We start from the raw sequence: 26,481 nt of genomic DNA, 5'->3' as shown, positions 1-26,481 counted from the left end.
AAATTGTAGGAAATCTTATAATTTCATGAGTTGATGAAAATGCTCACCGAAATTTGAAAAACCTTTTCCTGATTTACCACACATGGCAAGGGAAGCCAGGGCCTGATTAAGGCTCATGGGGGCCCGAGGCACAGCTAAGTTTAGGGGCCCTTGTTGGCAATCGCTTTCAATGCAATACCATGTAGTCTCTGCGAATGATGAAATATGGGCTAACAATTAGTTCAAGCAAAACTATAACTTCATAAATATTAATTTAGCCAATTTACCTACAACTTTCTAACAGTATGAACACTCTTGTACTTGTTACAAAAATTATTGGATGAAGAATCTCTCTAACAGATTGGAAATTGAGCTCATTTCAATTTCATACTGGAAACACTAGCAAAATATAGGCTACATTTGAATTTGAACTAGCAGAGTTTATTAATGGATCCTTGAAACCAGTGCTGTGTTAAACCCTTTGTGGGCCCCGGGGCCAGAATAATTTTGGGCTCTCTACCGTCAAGCAGACCTATAATATTGTGTATATTTTCACTGCACCGACATGGAAATGTGGTTCATTTCAATAGACTTTCCCACCAGTTTAGAAAACAACACAAGTGTAAGTAACCGCAAACACAGGTTTATCATTTCTTAGCTACACCTTTGCTCGGAATGAAAGCCAAAAGTGTTAACAATTTCTAATAAAAAAAATACTGGCAATGGAACATATCAAACATAGGCTATCGGTCACGACGCGGTAATACCATCGTACAAAATTTTGACTGTTTGAACTTTGCCGCCCGGTTCCGCGCAGATAAAATCTGAGGACAAAACCAAAACTGTAGAAATTATTAATTTCCATTCAGATTTGGTCATCTGGTAACAATTGTTTTTCCCCATTTTTATTTTTTATCTGGCAACATTACTTGTTCTGTCAACCAAGGTAAAAACATTGTAGCCTACAGTAATTGTAAACAAAAGCAGTGTAAAGCGTCTTGAGGATCAGGTGTTCAATTATTTTTATTCAACATTATTTGATTCCAAGGCAAAGCTTTCATAAATTTATGTAGGCATTCAAGTCTAATTAAAGTTTTTAGGGTATGGTAGCCTAGGTTAGTGGCAAGAATAAACAGCTTCCTTGTGTTAAGAATGATTTTTGTTTTGTACCGTACAACATGTGATATGCCAGGCTTATAAGGTATTTGAAGATAAGAGCAATTTCATGTGCATATATTCAGAAAAATTAAATACAGAAGAACGTTTCTGCTAAAAGTACAGGACAGGTTTTTCCTGCTCGCAACATTACTAGTCAAGGATATTTATAATTATAGTATTGTAAATGTTAAAATTGAAATGATAATTAAACTATCTGAAATGCTATTTTGCTTACACCTAACAATTTTTTAAAACAAAACACTTTTATTGGTGAAAATAAATTGAATATGTGAATTCACAAAGGGCCCAACCCCTTTTTTTTTACTTTTTGTGCTTTCCGATTTCTTTCAATGAAAAGAAATTGATTATATGAATTCAAAAAGGGCCCTCCAGTTTGTTTTTTTCACTTTTTGTGCTTTCCGATTTCTTTCAATGTCTTCTAAATGATACTTTAAAAAAACAGCCAAATATTTTAAACATACCGGTACACACATAAAAAATACCCTATCAATTTTTCCATTGATTTTAAATGGGCCCAACTACAGCAATTGCACTTCAATTTCTTTATAGTTTCTCCACAGAATCCTCACTGAGTGAACTTTTTAGGTATGATGCTTCTTACCAGTATGTTTAAGCATATAATCATTATCGAAGTTTCACGACAAAAGTGAATGACCAAAATAATTAAAACAGTTGTGCCAAAAACACTTTGTGGCAATTGGGCCCTTTTTGAATTCATATATTCAATTGCATCAAACCTGTTATATGTTAAATACATTTCTGCAGATCATGTTACTAATGTTATCGCATTTTAACTTTGTTTTTAGAGATGTGTCAGTGTAGTTAGGGGCCCAAATTTGTATAATAGGGCCCAAATTTGTATAATAGGGCCCAAATTTGAGATGTTTTAGTATAATAAGGGCCTAAATCATCTTCTTAAAGGACAAGTACCTGCAGTGAACTTTAGCAACTCAAAAACACTTTACTGAAACGCAAAAATGTATTATTTGTGGCCCTGAGATGGTGGGCCCGAGGTCTGGGCCCCCTTGACACGGCACTGCTTGAAACCTATAAAAGTATTGACGCCTACGGTACTAAGGTAAAAAAAAATTGGGGGCCCCCAAATCCAGGGGGCCTGAGGCCTGTGCCTCGTGTGCCTCATGGTTAATCGGGCCCTGAGGGAAGCGTGGTATGGGCATGGTCTTGGAAGAGATTGAACCTCTTCCCAAACATAAGCTGGTTCTGTACCGTCCTTATGAAAAACTTCAATCCGGCGAACAAGTTCAGTTGCTTCACCACCAATAACAAATCCAATCGCATACAAATAGTTGTTCAAGTAGGCAAGGCTCATGATGCCATTGCTTAACATCTGCAAAATAAGCTTAATCTTATAGGCTGATGATAATGAAATACAAACCATAGTTAATGTAAAAATTTTCAGAATGAAAAAAGTTCATTTCAAACCATCTTTGCCTTTGGTCACTGGCAATTTGATTCTAATGACAAGTTACGAAAGTTAATTTGTTAGAAAGTGAAGCTGCAAACTGTGTCAATAAAACAAAATTAAACTAAATATGTTTGGTTGAAGCTATTGCGATTTAGTAATAGCCTACCTGTTCTGGGCCATCGTAAGCTTGAGCCGGCGAGGCATCTTGAGACGGCGAGGTACCTTGAGCTTGAGACGGCGAGGCACGTCGAGCCCGAGACGGCGAGGCACCTCGAGCCTGAGAAGGCGAGGCACGTCGAGCCATAGACTGCGAGACACGTCGAGCCAGAGACGTCGAAGCACCTCGAGCCAGCGACGGCAAGGCACGTCGAGCCAGAGACGGCGAGGCACCTCGAGCCTGAGACGGATAGGCACCTTGAGGCAGAGACAGATAGGCACCTTGGGCCAGAGATGGCGAGGCACGTTGAGGCAGAGACGGCGAGGCACCTTGAGCCTGAGATGGCAAGGCACCTCGAGCCTGAGATGGCGAGGCACCTCGAGCCAGAGATGGCGAGGCACCTCGAGCCTGAGACGGCGAGGCACCTCGAGCCAGAGATGGCGAGGTACCTTGAGCCTGAGATGGCGAGGCACCTCGAGCCTGAGATGGCGAGGCACCTTGAGCCTGAGATGTCGAGGCATTTTCATCAGTTGATGGACAAGATGATTTTGTGGATTGACGAATCATTGCTTGATTTTGAAAATGCACTTTGCTTAACTCTTCCAATAGCTTGGGATCTCTATCCCCAGTAATACGAACTTTTTCTGAACGATTGTACTCGCGAGGAACTTTCATAGTCGTGATGGGTTTCCAAAAGTGATGCTCAGATTTCATCTCCTCATCCTTCAAATCCTCCTCTTTTGTTTCTTCTTCAACTTGATCAGCGGCAGTTTTTGGGTTCAACTTGTCTGAAGTTGGTTGACTACATGCAGAACTTGTTGAGGCCAAAGAAGAGCCGGCAAAAAGCGATCGTAGTGTTTTTCTTGAACCCGGAGAATGTTTCTTGCTTGGTGATTTGCATCGTTTGGAAAAAAAATTTTTAGACTTTTTTGGCTCAACGTGGACAGTGCATTGGAGAAGAAGGTAGGTTTCTTCATCTATAGGGGCCAAGGAATAGACAATTGTGTTCCAAGTCTTGATTTCTGCACAATGTTTAACTTTAATTAGTTAAAGCGCTTGGAAACAGAACAAAAAAACACTATAAAATTGGAACTTACTTTTTTTTGGCGTGAGCGCTTTGAGCATTTTCAACCTCTAATTCAAGTAACAAAAGCAAGTTATTTTAACACAAATAAACCAAAAACAGATACTTAGACGTCACTAAGGTAACGTAATATTCTAGATTAGAAAAAGCAACCATCAATTTAAATAATTTTATACAAAATATACGTAGTCCACAGTAGGCTACATGTCAACCAATTGCGCTGAAGTATGCAAAATGCTTAGATCACAGCAAGCTGTGGTTTTATATGCTACAAGTAGGCTATGCTTTAGTAAAACTGCCAAGATAAAAATTACGTTAACTGATCCACTGCGGTAAAACAGATATTTTGATGATCATAAAGACTAGCTATTATGTAAAATTATCGTGATCAGTCAGTGTACCTCGTAAAAGGATTTTTTAATTAAACTTTTGCAAAACACTTCTCGAAAAAGTCCCAAAACAAGAATTTTTGCATCTAATTCGAAATATCAGAAGAAATTGGGATGGGAACGCTAAAACTAAAACATAACTTCTAGACGCCTTGCAAATTTTCATTCTTGGTACAATTCTTACACCAGATCCTCAATTTAGATTGATCCCAATGAACAACATACAGTAAATAAATTTATGGAAATCTATTTTCGTACAAAGCTTGTTTGCTGCTATATACTTATTGTAATCTTTGTCCAACTTCACAAATACCTTGCCAAGTATATGGACTTAGCTCTCTCAGTGGTTGCATAATCACATTAGTTACATGGTCTGAACCATTTGAGCTTGTAAAAAGTTTTGGCTTGAATATTTAGTTTGTAGTTACTTGTTCGTGATTATCGTATCAACATAAAAAAAACGTTAAAATGACAGAAAATACAAAACTGTTACCTGAAATAATGAGACTCCCACCATCAACAGAAGTGGAAACTCAATTTGGCATTGAGGGTGAATTGCACAAGGAATAAACTGTATGACGTTATTAGGTAATTCAGTTGCATGAATTTAACAAAATTTGGATTGCTTGCATCAGTTGCATGTTGTGCTTTTCAACTTTTCTAAGGTGTTTTGCTGCTGCTTTTAATTACTTTGCCCATGTTAATTTCTTAGGCCTATAGCCATTTTTCAAATCAACCAGCTCAGTGGCCGAGTGGTTGCGCCTTCGGCTCTGGTGCTGATAGATCTGAGATCGATTTCAGGTTGAGTCGAACCGAAGACTTTAAAAACGCATAACGCAGTGAGGATGAGTCGGGTAATAATGTGATTTCATCGTAAACTTGATATAAAATTAAAAGTGAGCCCTGTAGCTAAAAGACCTTAGCTGTTGGACAGCGACAATAGATGAAACCATAACATTATGGTTTCTCAGCTCTTTCAAATTACAGCACGATCATTTACAGTCAAATTTTTAAATTTTGTCACTCCCAGTTTAATGTCCGAGTGGTTTCTCCTTCGGCTCTGGTGCTGGTAGATCTGAGATCGATTCCAGGTCGGATCAAACCAAACACGTTAAAAACGGTACTGATTGTGTTCTTTCGTGCATAACGCAGTGATAATAAGTCGGGTAATAATGTGATAACATCGTAAACCTGGTACTTCAACTGATGTAGAGCGACCATTGTAAAATTTATTTGTACCAAAATTAGTAAAACAGTTTAAAATTTTTTTCAACTTTTTGCAGCGAACTTTCCAAGTTTTAAAAGTTTTTGCACTTCAAGAACCTGATCCTACTCTGACGCATTTTTATTAGGTGCTCCATGCCCAAGAATTATTATGTACCCGAAAACTGTTCTATAGGGTTAAAATGTAGACCTTCTCAGTCTTGAGCTCTGTGCATTGCTGTGTAATCACCCACCCCTGAAATCCACTGGTCTGTCCATACTTTTAGTGACTGGGACTAAAATATTTTGTGATTGTATTTTTTAAACCATGGGCCTGTAAATGGAGCGTGGAAGCATTAGATGTGGGCCGCGAATTCTTAAATGTAGATGAAATACAAGTTTAAACTATCACCATTTAGTAAAGTAGAGACTTTCTCACATTCTCTAAGAATAGATAATATTGACTGATTTTATCTTTCTTTTTGGAAAGTGAAAGATAAAGATATTCCTTTGAAATTCCTTTATTCCGTTGAAATCTTAGTTCTGGCAGTTGCTCATACTTGTATCGTGGAAGCTTTGTACTACTGACGCAGGACCGGCCACCGAGATTGACAGTGAAGTTGCCGAATGTTGAAGTGTTGTTGTCAAAGAGATATTCCATTCATTAGGTGCCGCTAAATGGAGAGCAATCCTGACATGCGTTGCTTCAGCGCATACCCCGAGACCCAAACCAGAGACGTTTGATCGTTTAACCACTGAGCTAACAAAGCGAGCGCAGACAATACAGTAATTGAAAAGTTTGTATCACAGTCTGCCAATCATGCCATTTTGCTTTATGTTTAGTGCTTATGCTTCAATTTGTCTCAGGTCATCCACGACTCTTATATTGTTGTTTAAAAGAGAGTTGTGAATTCGTATCGAAAACATCCATCTTCGACTCCACAGTCATTAAAAGTCGACACCGTCTTTGACTATAACAATAAAAAAATGCAAAGTCTGAATTTAGTAGAATTAAAGTAGACCAAAACTTTTTTTTCAGGAACTCGTTAAGCGTGACGTTGTCGCACCGAACATAAACTCAGTCAACCCAATAAACCGCGGGTGTGGAGAGAAAGACCTGTTTCTGCCACCAACAGACCGAATCCTTTCAGACTCAACAGCTATGCTTTACATTGCGTGTCCATGACAGAGTGTTGGATAAGCGGAGTTACTGAGTCATCATTTCTATCTTCAATGATCAATGCATGATGTAGACCAGGGGTGGGCACACTTTTTGAATTAGGGGCCAAAATTATTTTGTTCTTAGACTGGCGGGCCAAGTGATCGAGCCGCCACTTACATATAGTTTGTCACACGAATAACAAAGGGACAAAAAAAACGGAAGATTAAATTAACAAATAACTGAAAAATACAACCAAAAAACAAAATCGAATTTAAATACGACGTCTGACAGGATTGTCAAGCTTTATTTTTTGCCAAAGCATCGAAATTTGGCATCATTTTGGTTGTGGCGATAGTCAGGATAGATTTGAGGTGCGCATCACTCAGCTGAGACCTGTGGCTAGATTTGTTAAAATTCATCAAGCTGAACGTCTGTTCACAAATATATGTGGAACCAAACAATACCAGCATTTTTTGTGCCACCTTTCGAATTTCTGGAAATCTGGTGTTGCTTAGCGATGCGTAAAACTCATTTAGCTTCAGGGCTTCGAATTTCTCCTTTAAAACGTAGTCACTCTGAAGATCGATCAATTCCAACTGCAGTTCTTGTGGTGCTGTTGCAGCGACTTGTGAAAGTGGAGCCGAAATAATCTGAAATGGTTTTTGGAGTTTTTCGAAATCAAGAAATCTACGGCAAAATTCGTGGTGCAAATCATTTAGTGATTTGCTGTATTTATTTGCATGTTTAGGGGCTTCTTTCATCGTCAGTAATGTGGGGAAATGAACAAAAGAATTGTTGGACATTTGTGCTGAGAATAAAGCCAATTTTGATTTGAAAGCCGTAACGCTTGTGTACATATCGTGAGCGAAGAGTTCTTTCCCTTGCAGCTTTGCATTCAGCTCATTCATATGTGTTAATATAACGCGCTAGGGTGCACATGTTCGGTAAAGAGAAACTATACAGTAGGCCTACTTGACATCATTTAATTCACCATTCGGTTGAAAGCCTTGAAAAATTACCTTGTGTGAATTATCACCTCAGAAAGAAATATTTTTAATTCTTATTTGAGTCTGTGGACTCGGAGTTTAGAAACATGGAGTTTAGAAACACTGTTTCTTCAAGGGTGCCTGGTTATCGCTTTACTGCTTGATAAGAGTATTGTACCGACAATCAGGGCTGTGAAAAGCTGAACTGTGAGGGCTGTGACGGCTGTGAGAAAATATCCAATGAGTGGATATTTTGTATCTGGTGCCAATGCGACTCTCAGGCATAAGTTCAAACATTTCTAAAAGGGGCCGCCATATCAAATGGATACGAGGTGGTTTCTTTAAGTTCCCAAACGCCTTGGAACGGTTACAGGCCCTTAAAACCATCCCGGGTCCAAAGTATCCTCTGGACTTCTTTGTCAACGCTACTGTCAACGATTGCTTAATATACGATGGTTTACGATGTAATCACATTATCCTATTACCCGACATATTCTCACTGCGTTATGCGAGAAAGTACACAATCGGTACCGTTTTTAAAGTCTTCGGTTTGACCCGACCTGAAATCGATCTCAGATCTATCAGCACCAGAGCCGAAGGTGAATCCACTCGGCAACAGGTCGTCCGACAATCGCTTGGTAAAAACATTGATGATTATATGAAGTAGATGTTAACAAAGGCTGGACGCTCTAGTAATTCTACCAATGGAAGATTGTGCTTACGGCCTGCAACCAAAATGTTGCCGCCGGTGCATCGCTACAAGCAACACAACTCTTTCCTTAAATTTATGAAATTAAAATATCAAAACGTCAGATAATTGTTTTTTTGTCCTCCTCACTCAAGGCCAAATGCATCTCTGCTTCTGTTGAAAGTCTCAAATTTTGAAAAATAGTTTCTTATTTTGTGTTGTTTTAACGTCCTTTTGTGTTGGTGCGACAATCACCAATTACCGATTACAAACTAAGGTTCGAATTGAAATTTTTCACAAGCTCAAATTGTTCAGAACACGCCATCGATCTGATTGCACAGCCACTGAAGTGAGCTACTAAGTTTTTTGTTAGTTAATTAGATATCACAGTAAGCAGGTATGCTTAGCAGAAAAGTTAGTTTCACTAAATTCCTTGACGTTGCATGTTTGCATATTGGCATCTTTTAATTGTAGATACTACAAGCACATATCCTTATGTGGTGACTTGTTTGAAGAGGTGCGCATTAGCGCGCTACTTTTGGTAGTCATAAAGACGTTGCATTTTTGTTAGGGTAGCCGCTGCAGTAGTGACACTACTTTTTCCCAATGTAGCGGTAGCGGGGAGGCCATATATTTGCTACAATCGCACTTCCGCTACTTTACAATTTAAAGTGAAAAAAAATCGTGTTCAGAGATATTTGATGGAAACGGTGGAGCATAAGAATAAAATCTCACCTAGAACTGGTTTTCTATGGTGACGAAATGACAGTGTGAACGAATGTGGTACTTCTTCTTCTATCGAGTCTTCTAAAGTTCGTTGATATACCACAGATTGACACATTCTTCCGCAACGGAGTTATACTCTGAAAGGTCCCATCTACTGCACCGGGTGGCAAGCCGAGGTCAAACAAGAAGGTGGTCCGCTTTTTGGGGCTCGGTGCCACAGATACATGCAACAGGGCCCGTGTCGTAGCCCCACTCCACCATTGCAGATTTAGTGCGTCCAACACCGGTTCGGAGTCGATTTAATGTTTTCCACTTTGCCCAAGGAGCGTTTGCTCCTGGGGGGAGGGACTCTGATGGTGGAATCTTCATTTCAAATTTCAAATCTTCATTCTTTTCTCTGGGTTCCCTTTTGGTTTGTACTATAGAGTCTTCTAAACATAATCTGATATGACTTAGTGCTTAAACGCTTTGTTTTGTTTTAGTTGATTCCTGGCAATTCTGTTGTGCCTTAAATCAGGGCTTCTTAAACTATGGGTCGCGACTTCAAACAGGGTCATCAATCGTAATTTTCAGGTCGTAAAACAACTTAAAATTAGGCCTACCGTGGGTAGTTTATACTGTAACCAGCCAACCAAGAGATCTCGTAGAAAATTATTTTTTGAAATGGGGCTGCACAATAAAAAAATTTAAAGAAGTTCTGCTTTAAACATGCGGGTTGAAAATTGGAATAGAAAATATCCCACTTTGACTTCTAGAATAAATACGTTTGTTACAAGCACGTTAAAATCTTTCCGATTTTATAACCTTTACATTGCTAGTTTTCCAGATGCTGTCCTCCCTTAAAAATATTTCGAGCGAATAAATCATTTCACATTCAAAAGTACACCCTAAACCAGTCCTGTCTACGCTACTGGCTGCCAATATCCAATATCTTCTTTATGTCAAGAGCGTTTAATGTTGGATGTCCCATTCCAACAACTGTTGAATAACAAACTAAACATACGTTAGCCCCAACCCGGAGATGGGCCTCGAGTCGGGAGTGTGGGAAGTGGTAAAAACGACCTTGAGTGATTTATGTTCTATTAACTATCGACCCTCTGTAGCAGTTTTTTTTTTTTTTCTTTTTAAATATCCCTAAAAACATTAAGCAGACAAATGAGTGGGCCCCTAGACAGCCGTATACTCCCCGGTCGGGAGATACGAGGGCAGGTTAACACGGCCTTACATTTAGTTCGTCTCATAATAGGTTGCTGTGATCTAGGCTTACTGCATTCTTCAGCAAAGTTTGTTAATTTATAAATTACATTAATTTGAATGAAATAATGTATCATGGTTGCTTCTATTTAAAATTGAATCCTTATCTGGTTAAAATCAATTGAGAACTTGAACATCAATAAATTTCAGAATATAATTTTAGTATGCTTGTCCTACTTATTGAAGCTTAAATACTTTTTGGTTGTTTTTTGTTAGAAAAACTTGTACATTTCCAGGTGAAGATTGAGAAAACAGAATGCCATGGCCATTCAAGTCGCGAAATAAAAGTATGCTGAAAACCGTTTGAGTTACTTTTTTAAAACGTTGCAACTATAATTCAACAATCAACTGCAGTAGTCTCCGCTTATTAAGGCCACCTTGTGACCGGATGATTTTAGATTAATTAAGCGGTAGGCCTAATAAGCAGAGAAAAAGTTTCTACCATGTACTCTAATACATTTAGTAATTTCGGATTGAACCAAATTTAGCTTAATTAGTGGGTGGGCGCATCAACTGTGGGCTTAACAAGCAGAGACTATTGTAATACAAATTGTACACATTGTATAGAAATCAATACTTTGACGACGACTGTCTTGACTGACAAATTTAAATTCAATTATTATCATTATCATGATTATAACTATACACATATGTGTAGAAATCAAGACTTTGACGACGACTGTCTATTCCTTGGCCGCTGTTGACAAAGAAACGTATCTCCTCCTTCAATGCACCGTCAACGTTACAGAAAAAGTGTCTAAAAAGATTTTGAAAGTAGGTTTTTCCTCAAAACATCAGTCAAACCCTGACATATCAAAGTCCAGTCCTCGAAAAACAGCCAAATCACTTCTACCCGCTCTTTCTGTGGCTGCAACAAGCTCTGGATGTAGTCTACCAAGTCTACAAACTGCTTATGGGCGGATTGAAGAAGAAACAAAAGAAAAAGTGCAATTTTTAAAACGTCAGCCAAACACTGACGTATCTATGTCCAGTCCTCGAAAAATTCCTCGATTATCTGTTCATTCGTCTTCTTTGGCTTCAACAAGTTCTTCTCATAGTCAACTAAGTCCACAAACTACTTCTGGTCGAGTTGAAAAAGAAACAGAAGAGGAAGATTCAAGTGAAACGGAATTAAAATCTGAGGATCAACTTTGGAAACCCATCACGACGATGAATGTTCCTCCTAAGTTTGATCGTTCAGAAAAACCTTGCATTACCGGAGATAGAGACTCAGGGTTGTTAAAAGAGTTAAGTAAAAAGCATTTCCAAAATCAAGCAATGATTCGTCAATCCGCAAAATCATCTCGTGAATCAACTGATGATGAAGGTGCCTCGACAACATTTCAAGCTCAAGGTGCCTCGACATCTCAAGCTCAAGAGAGCCCAGGACAGGTATTGCAATCAAAATAATTTCTGTAAAATAAATTTTTCGTTTTGTCTTATTTTCACTTTGCAGTTTTCTAACATCACAAATGTGAAGTTGATAGTGAACCAACAGTAACGATCAACTGCTTCTGAATATACTGTAAATGTTGTTTATCTTAAAAATCGTTGTTCTTACAACAATATGCGTTTGAGTAGCCTAACAATCTTCAACGCGGTTTACGGCGAGCATTAACCATGGGTTGTATTTCATTATCATCAGCCTCTAAAATTAAGCTTATTTTGCAGATTTTGAGCAATGGTATTATGAGCGTTGCGTACCTGAACAATTATTTGTATGCGATTGGAATTGTTATTGGTGGTGAAGCAACTGAACTTGTTCGCCGGATTGAAGTTTTTCGAAAGGACAACATAGAACCAGCTTATGTTTGGGAAGAGGTTCCATCTCTCCCAGGTCCATGCCCATACCACGCTTCGCATACCATGATCAATTGCGGAGGTTTGATCTGTGTGAAGTATATGACATTTATGATGCATATGATGCGCTCTTTGCGTGCGTTGCTTACGATACATATGATTTTACATTGTGTATATAACGTATGATGCGTAGGATGTAAATAAATGCATATAACAATACATGCATGACAAGCAAATAAAATCAAGCAGCGACACAGCATTTAACGTAATATAGGCTACAAACATAAACTAAAATTTATAAATGCTTTTGGCTATGCAGCGTGTTAGCTTTTATTAAGCATCTCAACGTCACCGTTGAATCAATTATTGTAATTGAAGAATTTGATGCAATTTTTGTGATCGGAGGAGATTCGTTGTCAACGCGTCTCCTGGAACTCTGTTTCTGCGATGATGGTACAAATAGGATGGATGTATGGGACGAAGATAACACACGCGGAGACATTGGCTTAACGAGGATGATGCATTGTTTATTAGCCATCCCAGGTGAAGGCTTGAAATTGCAGGACTTGTTGAAGTTTTAAGTTTATTGGCCTACCAGGATTATACCATATCCAGATAGAAGTTAACATTTCTTAAAATTTAATAAGATTGTTGATGTGGTAATTATTTTTTAAAAAACTTGTTCAAAACGTAATCTTATTACCTTTATTAATCAAATAATTTTGTGGGGCTGAATTTCCTTGCAATGGTGGGCGATATTCTCATTTTACAATTTATGCATTGTTAATAATTTACCTGGGACGGCAGCAATACTCAAATTTCACGTTTTGTCAAACAAAGTATCACACAAATTAGTTTTACTGGACTGTTTTGTAGCCTTGAACCCCTTCAAGTTTAGAGTTTTCCGAACTACTAAGTCAGTGCATGGTTCTTACAGTTTTAACATCTCAATGCCCCAAGTCTAAATTTTGTCAATCTGGATACTTCGTTTCAACAAAGTTTTACAACAAAAACAATTATAAGTAATAAAACACAACTGTTAAAGACATATCCACCAGACCAGTGAGAAAATTCAAAGGATTTTGTATCGAATTATTAAATATTGTCACAGTATTTATAAATGTCCTACCTTAACCCTATCTTAATGCGACACGGGGTTTTATGAGGACGCCTCACTCTATTAGTGAAATATTTCACAAAAGGAAATATGCTAGAAATGTGAAATTTCTTGACTTTTAGTTTTTATTCTTTGCGAATTTTCTAAACCTAAACTGGTTTTATACCTTCCTGCCCTTTACAATAAGCATTTCGTCTCAGGTGACTAGACATTTTCGTGCAATGGTAGTTATATGTTAATGTAAGTGCAATATTAATGGTAGTGCAATTACTTTGAAGTGTAGAAACGTTCAAAAATGCCTTGTATTAATGAGCAAAAGTAATTTTTTGTTTATTTTAGTTATAATTAAAAAATTTCAGTTTTGAAGCCATTTTCGGGAAATTAAAATAAAAACCGATTTTCTGACGTTTTTTAATCTCAAACACTTTATTTCAATAAATTTGTTGAGTAAAAATTTAATTTCTGTACGCACAATACACATGGCTATTACAGTTCTGTGATTTTCATAGCTCCCGTTATTAGCGATTAATTAGCACGGGGCTGAGATAGCCCGTGACGTGGTTTTCGCGTACGAAAACAGCTCGTATTAACTGTTTGAAGGTTGGGGGGGGGCTGTCAATTCAACTTTTTTGCATCAACAGTTGTATCTCTAAAACCACTGAGGCTGCGACTATGAGATTTCTTGACTTTTCCTAACTTTCATTCACCTCTATTGAGCTGAAATTTTGAGCGAATAAAGGTTATAAATTGAGAGATATAAGGCATTTCTCAGCACATCCTCTGAAATATTTCATATTCTATTGTTCAAAATTTTCCCACCAGCTGGATGAAAGTAATTAATTTGGCCCATGTCTCGTTAATCCTAACTGCTTCACAGCGTGAAGGAAATTGACAGTATGCGTGGACCTTTTGTTCTCACCACGGCTTATAAGCGACGTCGATACAAGAAAAGCTTCAACTTTGATACGATGAGTTACCGTCGCTTGCGGTTGAAATTGCGTAAAATTAAACATAAGACTTGGTGCCAATGCATCTAGAGCGAGAATAGTTTTTCGCAGACAATTATGTCCTTTCAATCAAACAAAGCATAGGCTACAACGTTATTGCCTACTATAGAAGCTGCTCTGTAACATATTATGATTTTGGTTTCAAATCTTTCCTTTTGTCCGACACACTATCAAAAGCAGAAAAGGCGTCGATGTTCCCAAAGCTTCTCACATATACTTGTAAACATTTATTTCCAAGTCGACATGTAAAGATTTGAAATGCAATACGCTTCTCATTTGTGTAGGATAAACCAGAACATCACGCTTTTGTGAAAAGGACGATCGTTCCACCACGTTTATACGTGATGCAGCTTAGTTGAATCAATATAATTATTTGAGGCTTCTTGTACCAGGTTCACTGTCACTGATAAACTAAACCGCGATGCAGTACCTCGCAAAGCAATTGTAGCGTAACATTTCCATGTGCTATAACTCGTCATAAATTGTGAAAACTTGTGTATTTACTTGTCAAGTTGTCTCATGTGAAGTGATAATTACAACTTGCCTGAGTAGGCCTACAGCAAGGGACAATCAAAATAGATGAAACCGCATTCATGGTAATATAGACGTTTTGCAAACTGCTCTTTTCGTTTTCAATATAATAACAAGAATGACAGCTTATTTTCACTAAACATATAAACAAATATCAAAAATTATGAATGAACAGCGCATCTATATTTTTCGGTTTAGGTTCAACAATGCATTCTAGCCGTCAAAATGATGGAATATTTGGTAATTTTGTTGAGACATACCATTGCCCAATCGTTGAATTTACATCAGAGATAATTTTATTAGATAGATTATCAGTTTCATGCACATGGTTTCATTCAGCGTTATAATGTTGTTTTTCAAGCCACGTGGCGTTCATGGTCATAACGCAACATTGCAGAAACAGCCAATATTGATACCAGGTAGGCCTACTAATTATTACGCCGCTTTCGTCGAATCTACGTCGCTAAACGACGATATTGTGCAAACGCCTGTTGGATTTCCCTTCTACGTGTAGTTTATCATAAACGTGAAGCATTGCTCAAAAAGCTAATCTGAATCACCATAGATAACCATAGCATTCATATAGTTTCATCATCAGTAAATATGTAAAGTGCACTTCACAATTTTTAACAACGGTCTGACAATTTATTATATTGCAAAGTTTTGATTTATTCTCGATTTTTATAATTCTGTGTAACAGTTTTTTTCTAACTAGTTTCTATGGGACTAACAATTTGTTTCATTATACATTTTCTTTAGTATTTCAACGCCATTATTAAAAAAATTACGTCCTTTTCACTTTTAAAAAAAACATGGCAAGGCAAGGATTCAGTGCTGAAGAAATATTGCAACATGTTTTACTGGATTCTGACGACGAAAGCCAGGTGGATGATTTGGAGGATTTATGGCACTCCGATTCAGATGAAGAAGCGGATTCTTCTCCGTCAACTTCCGCAACAGCGATTCCGATCGAGATTGACGACCAGTTACCTTCCATGGGCGATGTTCAACCGGAGTTTGCGCCATCAGGACGGATTATAACATCGAAAAGACTGGTGAACAGCATAGATTCCTATCTCGACATGAACAACTACGATGCTGTTGAGTTTTCCTGACACACTGAAGTCTTATACAACTTTTGTAGAAAAGCCAAAGAACAGACAAGAGGGCGGCGTCAGCATTACTTGGTCTAATGCGAGACCGGTGCACAATGGGAGAAGGGGCCGGGCTAACATTATATCTGGCCCAATTGGTGTTAGAGGAGAAGCCAAAGAAGCCAAGACCCCTCGGCAAGCATGGGAACTATTTTTTTCTTTAAACATTTTGAACATTATTGTTCAAGAAACCAATAGAAAAATTGCCACACTCATTTCTCAATTGCCAGAGAGAATTTTAGATGACAGCAGGTACTGCTATTTTGGCCCAACCAACAACGAGGAGATGCTGGCCTTTGTTGAATTGGAGTATTTTCGGGGGCTTTTAGGACAGGCTGGTCATTCCACGGATGTATTGTTCAATCAACTGCAAGGACATCCCGTGTTTAGTGCAACAATGAGCAAGAACCGCTTTAAATTTTTATTTTCGAACATTTCGTTCGACGACCAAAATACTAGGCCGCATCGTTGGAAGAATGACCGGTTGGCCGCATTTCGAGTCGTTTTCGAAATGTTTAACGAAAACTGCGGCAAACATGTCATTCCAGGTGACTACTTGTCGTTGGACAAAACGCTATACCCCATGAGGACACAAATTGCCTTCAAGCAATATAATCCAAACAAGCCTGCGAAATATGGCCTTCTGTTCAAGTCGGTAAACGCCAGCAGATTCCCATACACATTTGCGGCATCGGTCTATTCAGGTAAACCGAAGGAAGAGCCATTTAATTTTTACGTTTGTGGAACAGAAGAACTGGTAAAAGGAATGGTGATGAGCCTGGAACAACACGGTGACCTTCAAGGTCGGAATATTTTGTATGACCGTTTTTACACCTCCATACCACTCGCGCAGTGGTTGCTTGACAGGGGTATAACGTCAGCTGGAACCCTCAACGCTATACGTAGAGGAATACCCCTGGAAGTGAAGCAAGTGAGTGGTAGGGAGAAATCTTCGTACGAAATTTATTGGCAGACGAGTGAGGCTGATCTCAGCCTACATTCTTATGTAGTAAAAACGAAGAACTCTGGCATGCGGAATGTGTTGATGTTGACGACCATGCAACCTCTATTGGGGATTACCAAGGATGACGGCAAAAAGAAGCCAGGCTTGTATAAGCTTTACGACTTCACAAAGGGTGGCACCGATATCATCGACCAAAGGATGGGTTGGTTCATTCACGTGCAAAGCGAAGTCCCCACGGTGGACAACTACTGCGTTTGCTTATTGAGAAGGTGCCAAAGCCACAAAAAATAAACTACCAAAAAACCGTGGCCAATGTCAATGCTGTGAAAAGCCTTTATGCCCTGCACATTCCATACGAGTATGTCAAGTTTGCTTTTGCGCAGAATAAACTATTTGAATGATTGCGGTTTTATAAACTTTGGCTTCAACCACAGCCTAAATAAAACGCGGAGCTCAATGAGAGATTTTCCTTTTTTCCTTTTATTAGACAGATAGCTATTTTTACGTTGATTCAACATATCAAGACGTTGAATACTTGTAAACATGTGCGGTTTTGCAATTAAGATTGCTTATCAAAATCATCTATCCTTTTTTGTATAAAAAGTGGGTCATAAAACTAATCGTAATACTCGATGTAAAATTCAGCATTTTTATATGCTGAAACAGTATTGTATTCATATTTTATAAATCCATTTTCTATTTAGAAAATATCAATATAATGCGGTTTGAGCATAGCTGAATTTTAGCACGGATACAACGACTGATTTTATGACTTTTATACAAACAAGGACAGAAGAGAAGTAATCTAATTGCAAACCCGCGCATGTTTACATCGTCTTGCAATGTTGAATCCACGTCGAAATGATTGTATTAGCGTTGTATTCAATTTCTCGTATTATCGAACTGTAAATGTGCAGCCACTTGTAATTTCAATGAGCCTCATTTCATATTCTTAAATATTTCTGAATTTGTGTGTACATAACCTGACAGAACACAGGTTGCTTTACCATTGAATCAAGTTGAAAAACGTTGCTGCAAGAGCCTTGTGCCAATTGCTGCAGTCCGGTATTGCTGTAACCAAATCAAAATACTTATCAATATTTTGCTGCCAAACTGACATTTTTATCGCATAAACGCCCATTAGGCAAAAAAAAAAGGCAGCTAATTCTTTGTAAAGTATTTCTCCAGGTTCACAATGATTTGACGCATAATAAATACTACTTTGAATAAATCTAAATATTGTTTGGATTTTAGTGTGTGGCATATGAATCTTAGAGAGCTTATTGAATCCACAAGAAAATGACCCGAGGCATTACAGATTTTCCTTTTGATGAAAAGCGTTGTGACGTTCTGTTAATTAATGAACCGTAACTGTTTTATTTTGAATTTCTTTCTGACTTCTGTTTATAAAGCATCATCGACTTTATCGGGTAATCTTACTCCTAGTACTAGCCTTGTATGTAGCCGAGTTCACATTGAACTTACATTGAGAGACGCTGTTGCAACTACAATACATTGCATTTAAACCGCTTTTTTTGTTGCATGATCTTCCATTCGTTTCGTGGATTACATAATAGTATTTGATAAACGCCACCCTGCTTCTTCAGCTGGTCTACATTTGTTAATAAAGCGTAGGAGTTGCTGTTCTTGGAACCGAGGTCACAAGATCATAATCCAAATTGGTGTGACACGCGTTCAGAAATCTCATTACTGCATGTAATTGATGAAGCATTGTTCTTTTAGTCAAGAAGCGAGCTTTATTTTGAGCGTGGGAAAAGTTATTATTTTGCATGAAAAATATAGATTCAAATTGAGATTATGTAAAAAAAATTTAATCACAACATGGCAATGCATGTTCTTCATTACTCTACCAAAAAATAATGTGTAAACTCACGCTACAATTGCTTTAATCGCAAAATAATCCAAAAGTCATAAGTCACCTCAACATTTCAACGTCTATGAGCAGTTCTAAAATTCACATAGGTTTAATTTTCGGATATGCTCAGCGTGAATAATTTTACAAAGTGAATCCCAAAGTTTGAAGCCGTACCTTAAAAAATAACAGAGATATCACTCCTAAAGCATAAGAAGAATCGACAGCCCCCCCCCAAACTGAGCAAGACTCCAGAGAGCCCAACCTCGTAAGGGTTAAGATAGAGTTAATTATGGTAAAAATCTAAAAAAAAGTATCTTTTTCTGATATGGATATTGAGACCTATTCAATGCCCCTATTAAATATGACAAACTAATTTAGTTTTTATTTTAGGTGGTCTTTATGTTTATTTATTTTCCAACGCTGCTGAATCTCCCTGAAAACTAATTTTCCTACTCCCGGAAGTATTGAGGCAAACTTTAAGAACCCTTTTTCTACTCTAAGAGCACTACTTGTCAAAATTTTCGAATGCTTCTCAACAAGCATTTAAGTAATGGGTCAACATGAAACACAACATCAGGGCAGATCCTATCGATCTGAGATTTGTGTGATTTTACTAGCCGGAGGGCGGCAGTAAACTCCTCTGGAGTAAAGTCTTCAAATTTCATTTGTCTTGTAATGTTTCCATTCACCGCAAAGCATTTCTTTGCGGCAAGACGGGGGACGCCTTGCAGCCTCTTATCTTGTAAACTCCGTACTGTGGTACCTGGGAGGTGATAATATTTGCAGAAACGGGGCACTGACGAGGAGGATTTGTTAAACACTCATTGAAGTTGTTGATGGCGTTCCATGCTTTGTGGCTTGAGTTTGAGAAGACAATAGTTTGGAAAGATTCCTTTGATCACTCAAGCTTCTTTGCATCCAACCGCTCAAGTAATTTGATGGAAGCGGTGCTAGAAGCAGTACCAGTTGTAGCATTCAGGTAGGACCAATAGAGAGTCTCATACTCGGAGTTCCAGCATATTGTATAGCTAGTTCGACAACCACGTGGTAGACTATTTTGGCTTTTGTCGCAGATATTATGGCGCTGCTAAAATTTGGAATGCTTCGCCTATATTGCTTGTGTCAGAGGATGGGAACAGCAGTACATCCGTAGATCAAGAGGCTGTATAGATTTAATGCCTTTTTGGGGTTCCATCACTTCACAGGTGCACTTGGAATACATGCCACGAGTTTTGAAACAACAATGAGAGACGGCGGTTGTTGGGACCACGGAAACTCTTCAAGAACACATCTGTCTAGAATACTAAAACAATGAAAACTATTAATACTACAAAAAGTGCTCAATGCCAAGCAAAAAGGCAAAGCAGAGCGAATTAAATCAAATGTAGTTATTACTATCTGAAGCCTTTACAAATTGTTTCACCTAACGGATCATCAGAAGGTCTGCAAAAAACATGTAAACAGTAAAGAATCGATAATTCTGAAAAGATATTAAATATTACAACTGTAAATTAATCTGCCAAAAAAAATCTCTAAACCTGTACTTCCTGAGAAGATATTAAATATTACAGCTGTAATTTAATCTGCAAAAAAAACCTCTAAACCTGCATTCCTGAAAAGATATTAAATATTATAACCTGAAAAGATATTAAATATTCTGTCTAGAATACAGTTGTCGAGAACTCGCAAAATGCAAAGCAGGATTTATTCCTGCTACCCAGCAACCTGAGTGGAAGCCCAGCTGGTTCCTTTGGATTGCATAAAAGGGCAAGTTGGTTTGAAGTGGCCCTGTCAGGTAACAGTTTGTCGTAACTGCCTCTGTTGTTGTAGCTTCATTTGGTGTGCTGGCAGTTGCAGTCGCCAGATTTGAGGCTGGAGTCATGTTCACTGGTTCCTGGGAACAATGTCATGGATGATGGTAACATTTGTAAAAGTGGGGCCTTGTAGATATCGATGATGTTGTAATCTGAGATCCGTTTGCACACCCACTCAATCTCGCATCAGTTGGAGATTGATTGACAAAGGTCTTCACGTTTTGCTGTACCAGGTTTCCACTAGTTGAAGTGTTTTCTGCAAACGATTCCCTTCATCAGTTCTCGTGAAATGAAGATTGGATATCTGTCATTGAAACACGTTGCTTAAGCCCTCACATCGAGAGTCAAACCATTGACGCTTGATCTTTCTGTTTCGTCCTTCACAAAATCAAGAGCTTCATCAACTGAGCCATCGACAGGGTGTTTCATGTTTCGTGTTTCATGATTAACCGAGTTCGCGTTTAAACTGAAGCTGCACGCAACTGCACTTTTCACCCACAGTTGAACTCTCCACACACACCTGCACTCTCCACACACATCTGCAGTTTCTGCACACAGCTGAAGTTTCTACACACAGCTGCACTCTCCACATACAATTGCACTCTATACACACAGCTGCACTATATACACATAGCTGCACTCTATACACAATAGGGTGGCCAAAAAAAATTGAAATTTTTTATTTTTGTTTGCACACCCTTTCATTTTAGGAGGATTCATGAAAAAATGACACTGTGAAAATTTGAAGTGAATCCGACAAGAGGAAGTGCTCTCCCACCGACCTCTAAGTTTGCTTTCTTTGTCATAATTCCTTGAATATGTGACGTAATTCTTTTTTGACTTATCTCTACATTGCAGTTGCAGCATTGTGTTAACCATTGTTTTACTCTGAATTTATGATATAATAAGTGTTTCCACATGCAGAAAAACAGAAATAATGCACAAAATAGATCACATTAACAAGCGTTTGGTATGAAATTAAATGCACTAAACTTTAGCGAAAACCGCATAAAAGTACGTTCACCAGTCACGGTCGCAACGCTTCAGGTGACAACACATTGCCCAGAAAAAGCAAAAGAAATGTTTGTAAAGAGTCAAGCCACTGATTTTATTTAATGGAGCTGTTGGCATGCTGGCTTTTACTTGCACTTGTTGGAAGCAGCTTCTGTGGTGCTCGACCACCTGATAGAGGACCTGGCGCTGTTGTTCATTTTCCGTAAGGATTTCATTGAAGTCAGTAGCTAATTTGACTGCCCAGTGCCCGCTCTGCACAATCATTGACAACTTTAAGATCATGGCATGCAAGAAATAGCAGCCTTTGATTAAATGCCTGTTGCACGACAGGGATAGCTCCAGTGTGGATTCTCGTATTGCTTGATGTCGCGTCAAAACAAAGTGCAGCTAAATGCTCTGCTACAACTCGTGTATGAATTCCACTACTTTTTGGCCCATTAGTGATCCCGTTCCAACAAGCAGCTTCTGAATGCCAAGCAGTATCTCAACATGCATACCAGAAACTACAATGGCCAAAAAGTCGCACTTTGTGCCATTGGCATTAGTCAAATGTTTACCATGAAAATGAGCGACAAGTGGAACTGTTGGTTTAAATTTTTGCCGCACTGCAGCTGCCAGGCTTTCATGTGAGGCGTTTCGAGCATTCATGACAGAGGAATGTGACATTGTCAATTCATTTATATCAATTCCAGCTGCAGCAAGAGCAGGAGTGACGATCATCGTTGCTGGACGACATCTTGACTTGACGATGTTATAGTTCTGTTCATTGCTGCATTAAACACAATAAACAGTGAATTCGATAATGCAGCGTTTTGGTAATGGCTGCTCCTACTGGGTTTTCTTTTGTTTTGGTGTTATTTGGATTTACGGTGCAAACAGTGGGTCACTGGAAGAATCTTCATCATCTGCTGATCATTTTCAGATGAGAAAGCAGCAGCACTTGATGGTACTAGATCAATGCGATTTCTGTTGCGTCTCTGTTCATCATCTTTGCGCTTTCTATACTTTGCAGCAGCTTGCCGATGCATTGGGTCCTCTGTTGTCATCAGTATCTGTCATGCACCACATTGGTCTATCAAAAACTGGCAGTCTTCTGGTATTGTTGTGCGGCATTCCCAGTTAGCATGTGCAATATCAAATAATGCACAAGCTCTGGGTGAAGTCAGCTTCTGAGGTCAGCTGGGAAGCTGGATTTCGCCTCCCTTTGTGCTTTGATTCTCCTATATGCTCTTGATGGATGCGTTTTAGTTTGGTAACAACGTGAGTCTTTGCAGTGGTAGCGATATTAGCTTTCACTCACAAAAACTGTACTGCAAGCAAGTGGCAGTGTAACCTGATTGATCTTCATCTCGTAGTAGAGGTGATGAAGAACCACACCCCATACAGGCAGCTGACATGGCCCCTCAAGAGAGTCAGAGTGGGTGTCCATTTGTTGACTCTCTTGAGGGCCATGTCAGCTGCCTGTATGGGGTGTGGTTCTTTGCCGTCTCTACTACGAGATGAAGGTCAATAAGATTACACTGCCACTTGCGTGCAGTACAGTTGCAGATGAAGTAATATTAACTACTACCATCTATGCCACTTTTTGGTTTGCAGCACCTTCATCAATATCTGCCCCTACAAATGACCTAGCAATGTTACAGCTCACAGAGGATTATAAAGAGGTTGACAATGCAATTTCTCAAGTGGCAGAAAAAAGTTGAGGTTGCGCTTGTGGTACTTCAGTGAGGATCTTGCTGCAATGCCTTTATTCAGTGATAATAACACAGATGTTGAAAAGAAGGCAATCGTTAATGCTCTTAAGAAAGATCCATTTCCCGAAGATGTTCGTCGTGTTGCCCCAAACAAAATTGTCAAGTTTTAACGTCTCTGGCACAGTTTGTAACACAGCGTTCACTTAACCTTTTCGAGTCACTGCTTCTGTCGACACATGGCGTGATCGTGATGATTATAAAGAAGCATGCAAAGTTTGGCGTCATCTCAAAGCCGTCAATGATTGTGCAGAGCGGGCAGTCAAATTAGCTACTGACTTCAATGAAGTCCTGACAAAAAATGAACAACAGCTCCAGCTTCTCTATCAAGTGGTCGAGCACCACAGGAAGCTGCTTCCAACAAGTGCAATGAAGTCAACCAATGGCTTGACTCTTTACAAACATTTCTCTTGCAATTTCTGGGCAATGTGTTGTCACCTGAAGCGTTGCGATCATGACTGGTGAACGTACTTTTATGCGGTTTTAGCTAAAATTTAGTGCATTTAATTTCATACCAAACGCTTGTTAATGTGATCTATTTTGTGTATTATTTCTGTTTTTCTGCATGTGGAAACACTTATTATATCATAAATTCAGAGTAAAACAATGGTTAACACAAAAATGCTGCAACTGCAATGCAGATAAGTCAAAGAAGAATTACGTCACATATTCAAGGAATTTTGACGAATTATGCCAAAGAAAGCAAACTTTGAGGTCGGTGGGAGAGCACTTCCTCTTGTCGGATTCACTTCAAATTTTCACAGTGTCATTTTTTCATGAATCCTCCTAAAATGAGAGGGTGTGCAAACAAAAATAAAAAAATTCAATATTTTTTGGCCACCCTAATACACACAGTTGCACTCTATACACATAGCTGCACTCTATACACACAGCTGCACTCTCTACACACAGCTGCACTCTATACACCCGGCTGCACTCTATTCACACAGCTGCACTCTATTCACACAGCTGCACTCTATTCACACAGCTGCACTCTATTCACACAGCTGCACTTTCCACACACGACTGCATTTTTCACACACGACTGCATTTGTCACACACGACTGCATTTGTCACACACGACTGCATTTTCCACACACGACTGCCTTCTCCACACGCAGATTATGGCGGCGGTAATCAAAAGTCATCGCAGATTTATGTTAATATACAGTACATATTTTAATACTTTCAGCTGGTGTATATGTGATTGGCGGTATCGACAGAGACGGCTCTCCAGTACTATTCTCTGATAAAAGCCCAGATCTTCAAGAATATAATGTTAATTGTCATTGGCAACTGGTGTCTCCATTAAACCAGCCAAAAGCATGTTTTGTTGCTCTGGCCCATGGGTATAACCTATATGCAATAGGTAAGCAAAATTTTAGGAGTAGGTACAATCATTTCGATTTGTCATTATCATAAGAGCAAAACTTATAAACCTTATAAAACTATATTCTTATAAACCAAGTCCATCAAGTAGCCTATAGTTATTACTTTCTAAAACCTCTGCAGCCTGTTTCGCCCAAAAAGAAGGCCTAAAAACTATGTTGAAACCTACTATTCTGCTTGGCTTTTTCACTTAGCATTAAACACTTTTTGCAGTATTAATAGTATTTATTGAAAAACCAAGTCATGTCCATGTATTTTTTGCATACGTGGAATGCTATAGCGAATATACAATCTTTTTCGTTGACATGAGTTTATTTGTAAATCTTTGGTAAGCCAAATTTATACCTGGTTGTGAAAAGTTCAAATTTACAAGAAAACGGAGCTGTTTTAACGTTTATGTTTTGGCATGTCATCAAATATCTTCAAGGGTAGCCTTGTGTTTATTCTAGTAATAAAACTAACATTATTCCAAGTCACCGTTAGATGCCTTCACAAGTTTTTGAATCAAGTTGTCTCCTAAGGATTGTCTAAATAAAACTTTCTACAAATCAGCTTAAGGTTGATAACTAGGTGGAATAACATACGTTTATTGTCTTGAAGGTGGGTGTCACACAGCAAAGTATAGCAACACGCCGGAAGGTACTGTGACCATGGAAACTTGCAGACCCTCCAAAGTAACTTCCGAGAGCTGGAGAACTTTAAATGGATTCCAAACGGATAGCCATTGTTTACTTGGTTTTGTGCTTAAAGAAACCATTTGCATTCTTGGCGGGTAAAATTTTCAAATAATATAACAAAATTCTAATTAATTAAATGAGATAATAATCTTTTATTCTCGCGCCTTCGTGTCTAATCGTGATTACATTTGGACGACATTTTGACAGAAACAAGACCCTCTTTTGGCGAAACTGCTGGTTCCATGTAAAGCAATTGTAGGCTATTCTGTGTGATCTATTTTAGCAGCGCTGGACTCTGTCGTACAAGCTCAAGTCCCGCCATCGGCTATGGCTTACCTATAGAAATCAGAAGTTAACCATGATAAAGCACCACCAAGTTCTATATTAAATTGCTTTACAACGGTTGTTTCAGGAAACCGAAAACGTTTGATTTGAGGTCATCTGATGATGTTTATTCGATAACTTGGAATTTGTCACCAACAATTGACCTTCCGACGATATATTTTGAGAATACAGCTTCTACTGTAGCTCAAGTGAAAACTACTGTTCGACAACTTCGTTAATTGCCAGCAACGAATACATACGTGATGCTGTAATGCTTGTTCAAGACGATCTGTTATTTTGTTTGGATTGTTTTGTTTCACAAAATACATATTTTGCATGCACTGAAGGTTATCTGTGTTGGAAGAAGTAGTCGACTTGGAATGAAACAACTTGATTTTGACTAAGCAATGAATATGCCACTTACCGTTGTCTGCATTCAGAATAGGCTATTTCTTCTGAACAAGCAAAAATTGTACTCAATTTGGTTTTAAGAAACAAAGCTTATGCTTGATTTTGAAATAACCAAATCGGTGAATGCTTGTTTTGTGACACTCATGGATGATTGCATTCTAAAACCCCCGTTCTGTAAGTTGAGGCGTTACTCAAGATTAGGTTTTGTAAGAAACATCTGACCATAATTGTCTACTACGAGCCAAGCCAGTAATTTGACTGCGTATTGAATAAAATGTCCGTAGTACTAAAAACAGCAGGTCAGTTGTGATTTAACCAGAGCTGCGGCGTCGAAGGGATTTTGGCTTGTTGAGAGTTATTAAAAAATGGTCAATTCAGACTTCGGTTTAATACAAAACGATGAACAATACAATTTTTGT

The 26,481-nt window shown here is 38.6% G+C and overlaps 1 protein-coding gene across 2 annotated transcripts; it reads left to right on the top strand.

Moving 5' to 3' along the window:
• The first annotated feature begins 3,362 nt into the window (after window positions 1-3,362).
• LOC145778690 (uncharacterized) lies at window positions 3,363-25,997 on the top strand. 2 transcript variants are annotated; one of them, XM_082590240.1, is made up of 8 exons: window positions 3,367-3,704; window positions 10,470-10,520; window positions 10,892-11,625; window positions 11,905-12,115; window positions 12,412-12,576; window positions 24,454-24,630; window positions 25,251-25,422; window positions 25,740-25,997. In XM_082590240.1, the coding sequence occupies exons 2-8, from the start codon at window positions 10,490-10,492 to the stop codon at window positions 25,888-25,890; spliced, it is 1,641 nt and encodes a 546-aa protein (XP_082446366.1). In that variant the 5' UTR covers window positions 3,367-3,704; window positions 10,470-10,489; the 3' UTR covers window positions 25,891-25,997. The 2 variants fall into 2 exon arrangements, with proteins under 2 accessions (XP_082446367.1, XP_082446366.1); XM_082590241.1 differs by lacking the exon at window positions 24,454-24,630 and having other exon boundaries at window positions 3,363-3,704.
• The last annotated feature ends 484 nt before the right edge of the window (window positions 25,998-26,481 follow it).

The sequence above is a fragment of the Aplidium turbinatum genome, chromosome 10 (genome assembly GCF_918807975.1).
Source record: "Aplidium turbinatum chromosome 10, kaAplTurb1.1, whole genome shotgun sequence".
Lineage (NCBI taxonomy): Eukaryota > Metazoa > Chordata > Ascidiacea > Aplousobranchia > Polyclinidae > Aplidium > Aplidium turbinatum.
This window is presented reverse-complemented; position numbering and strand designations above follow the sequence as displayed.

Excerpts from the sequence above, each read along its gene's own strand:
- LOC145778690 (XM_082590240.1), top strand. The coding sequence starts at position 10,490 with ATGCCATGGCCATTCAAGTCGCGAAATAAAA. Across the intron at positions 12,116-12,411 it reads TACCATGATCAATTGCGGAG|AATTTGATGCAATTTTTGTG; the intron begins GTTTGATCTGTG and ends TTGTAATTGAAG. Across the intron at positions 24,631-25,250 it reads GTATAACCTATATGCAATAG|GTGGGTGTCACACAGCAAAG; the intron begins GTAAGCAAAATT and ends ATTGTCTTGAAG.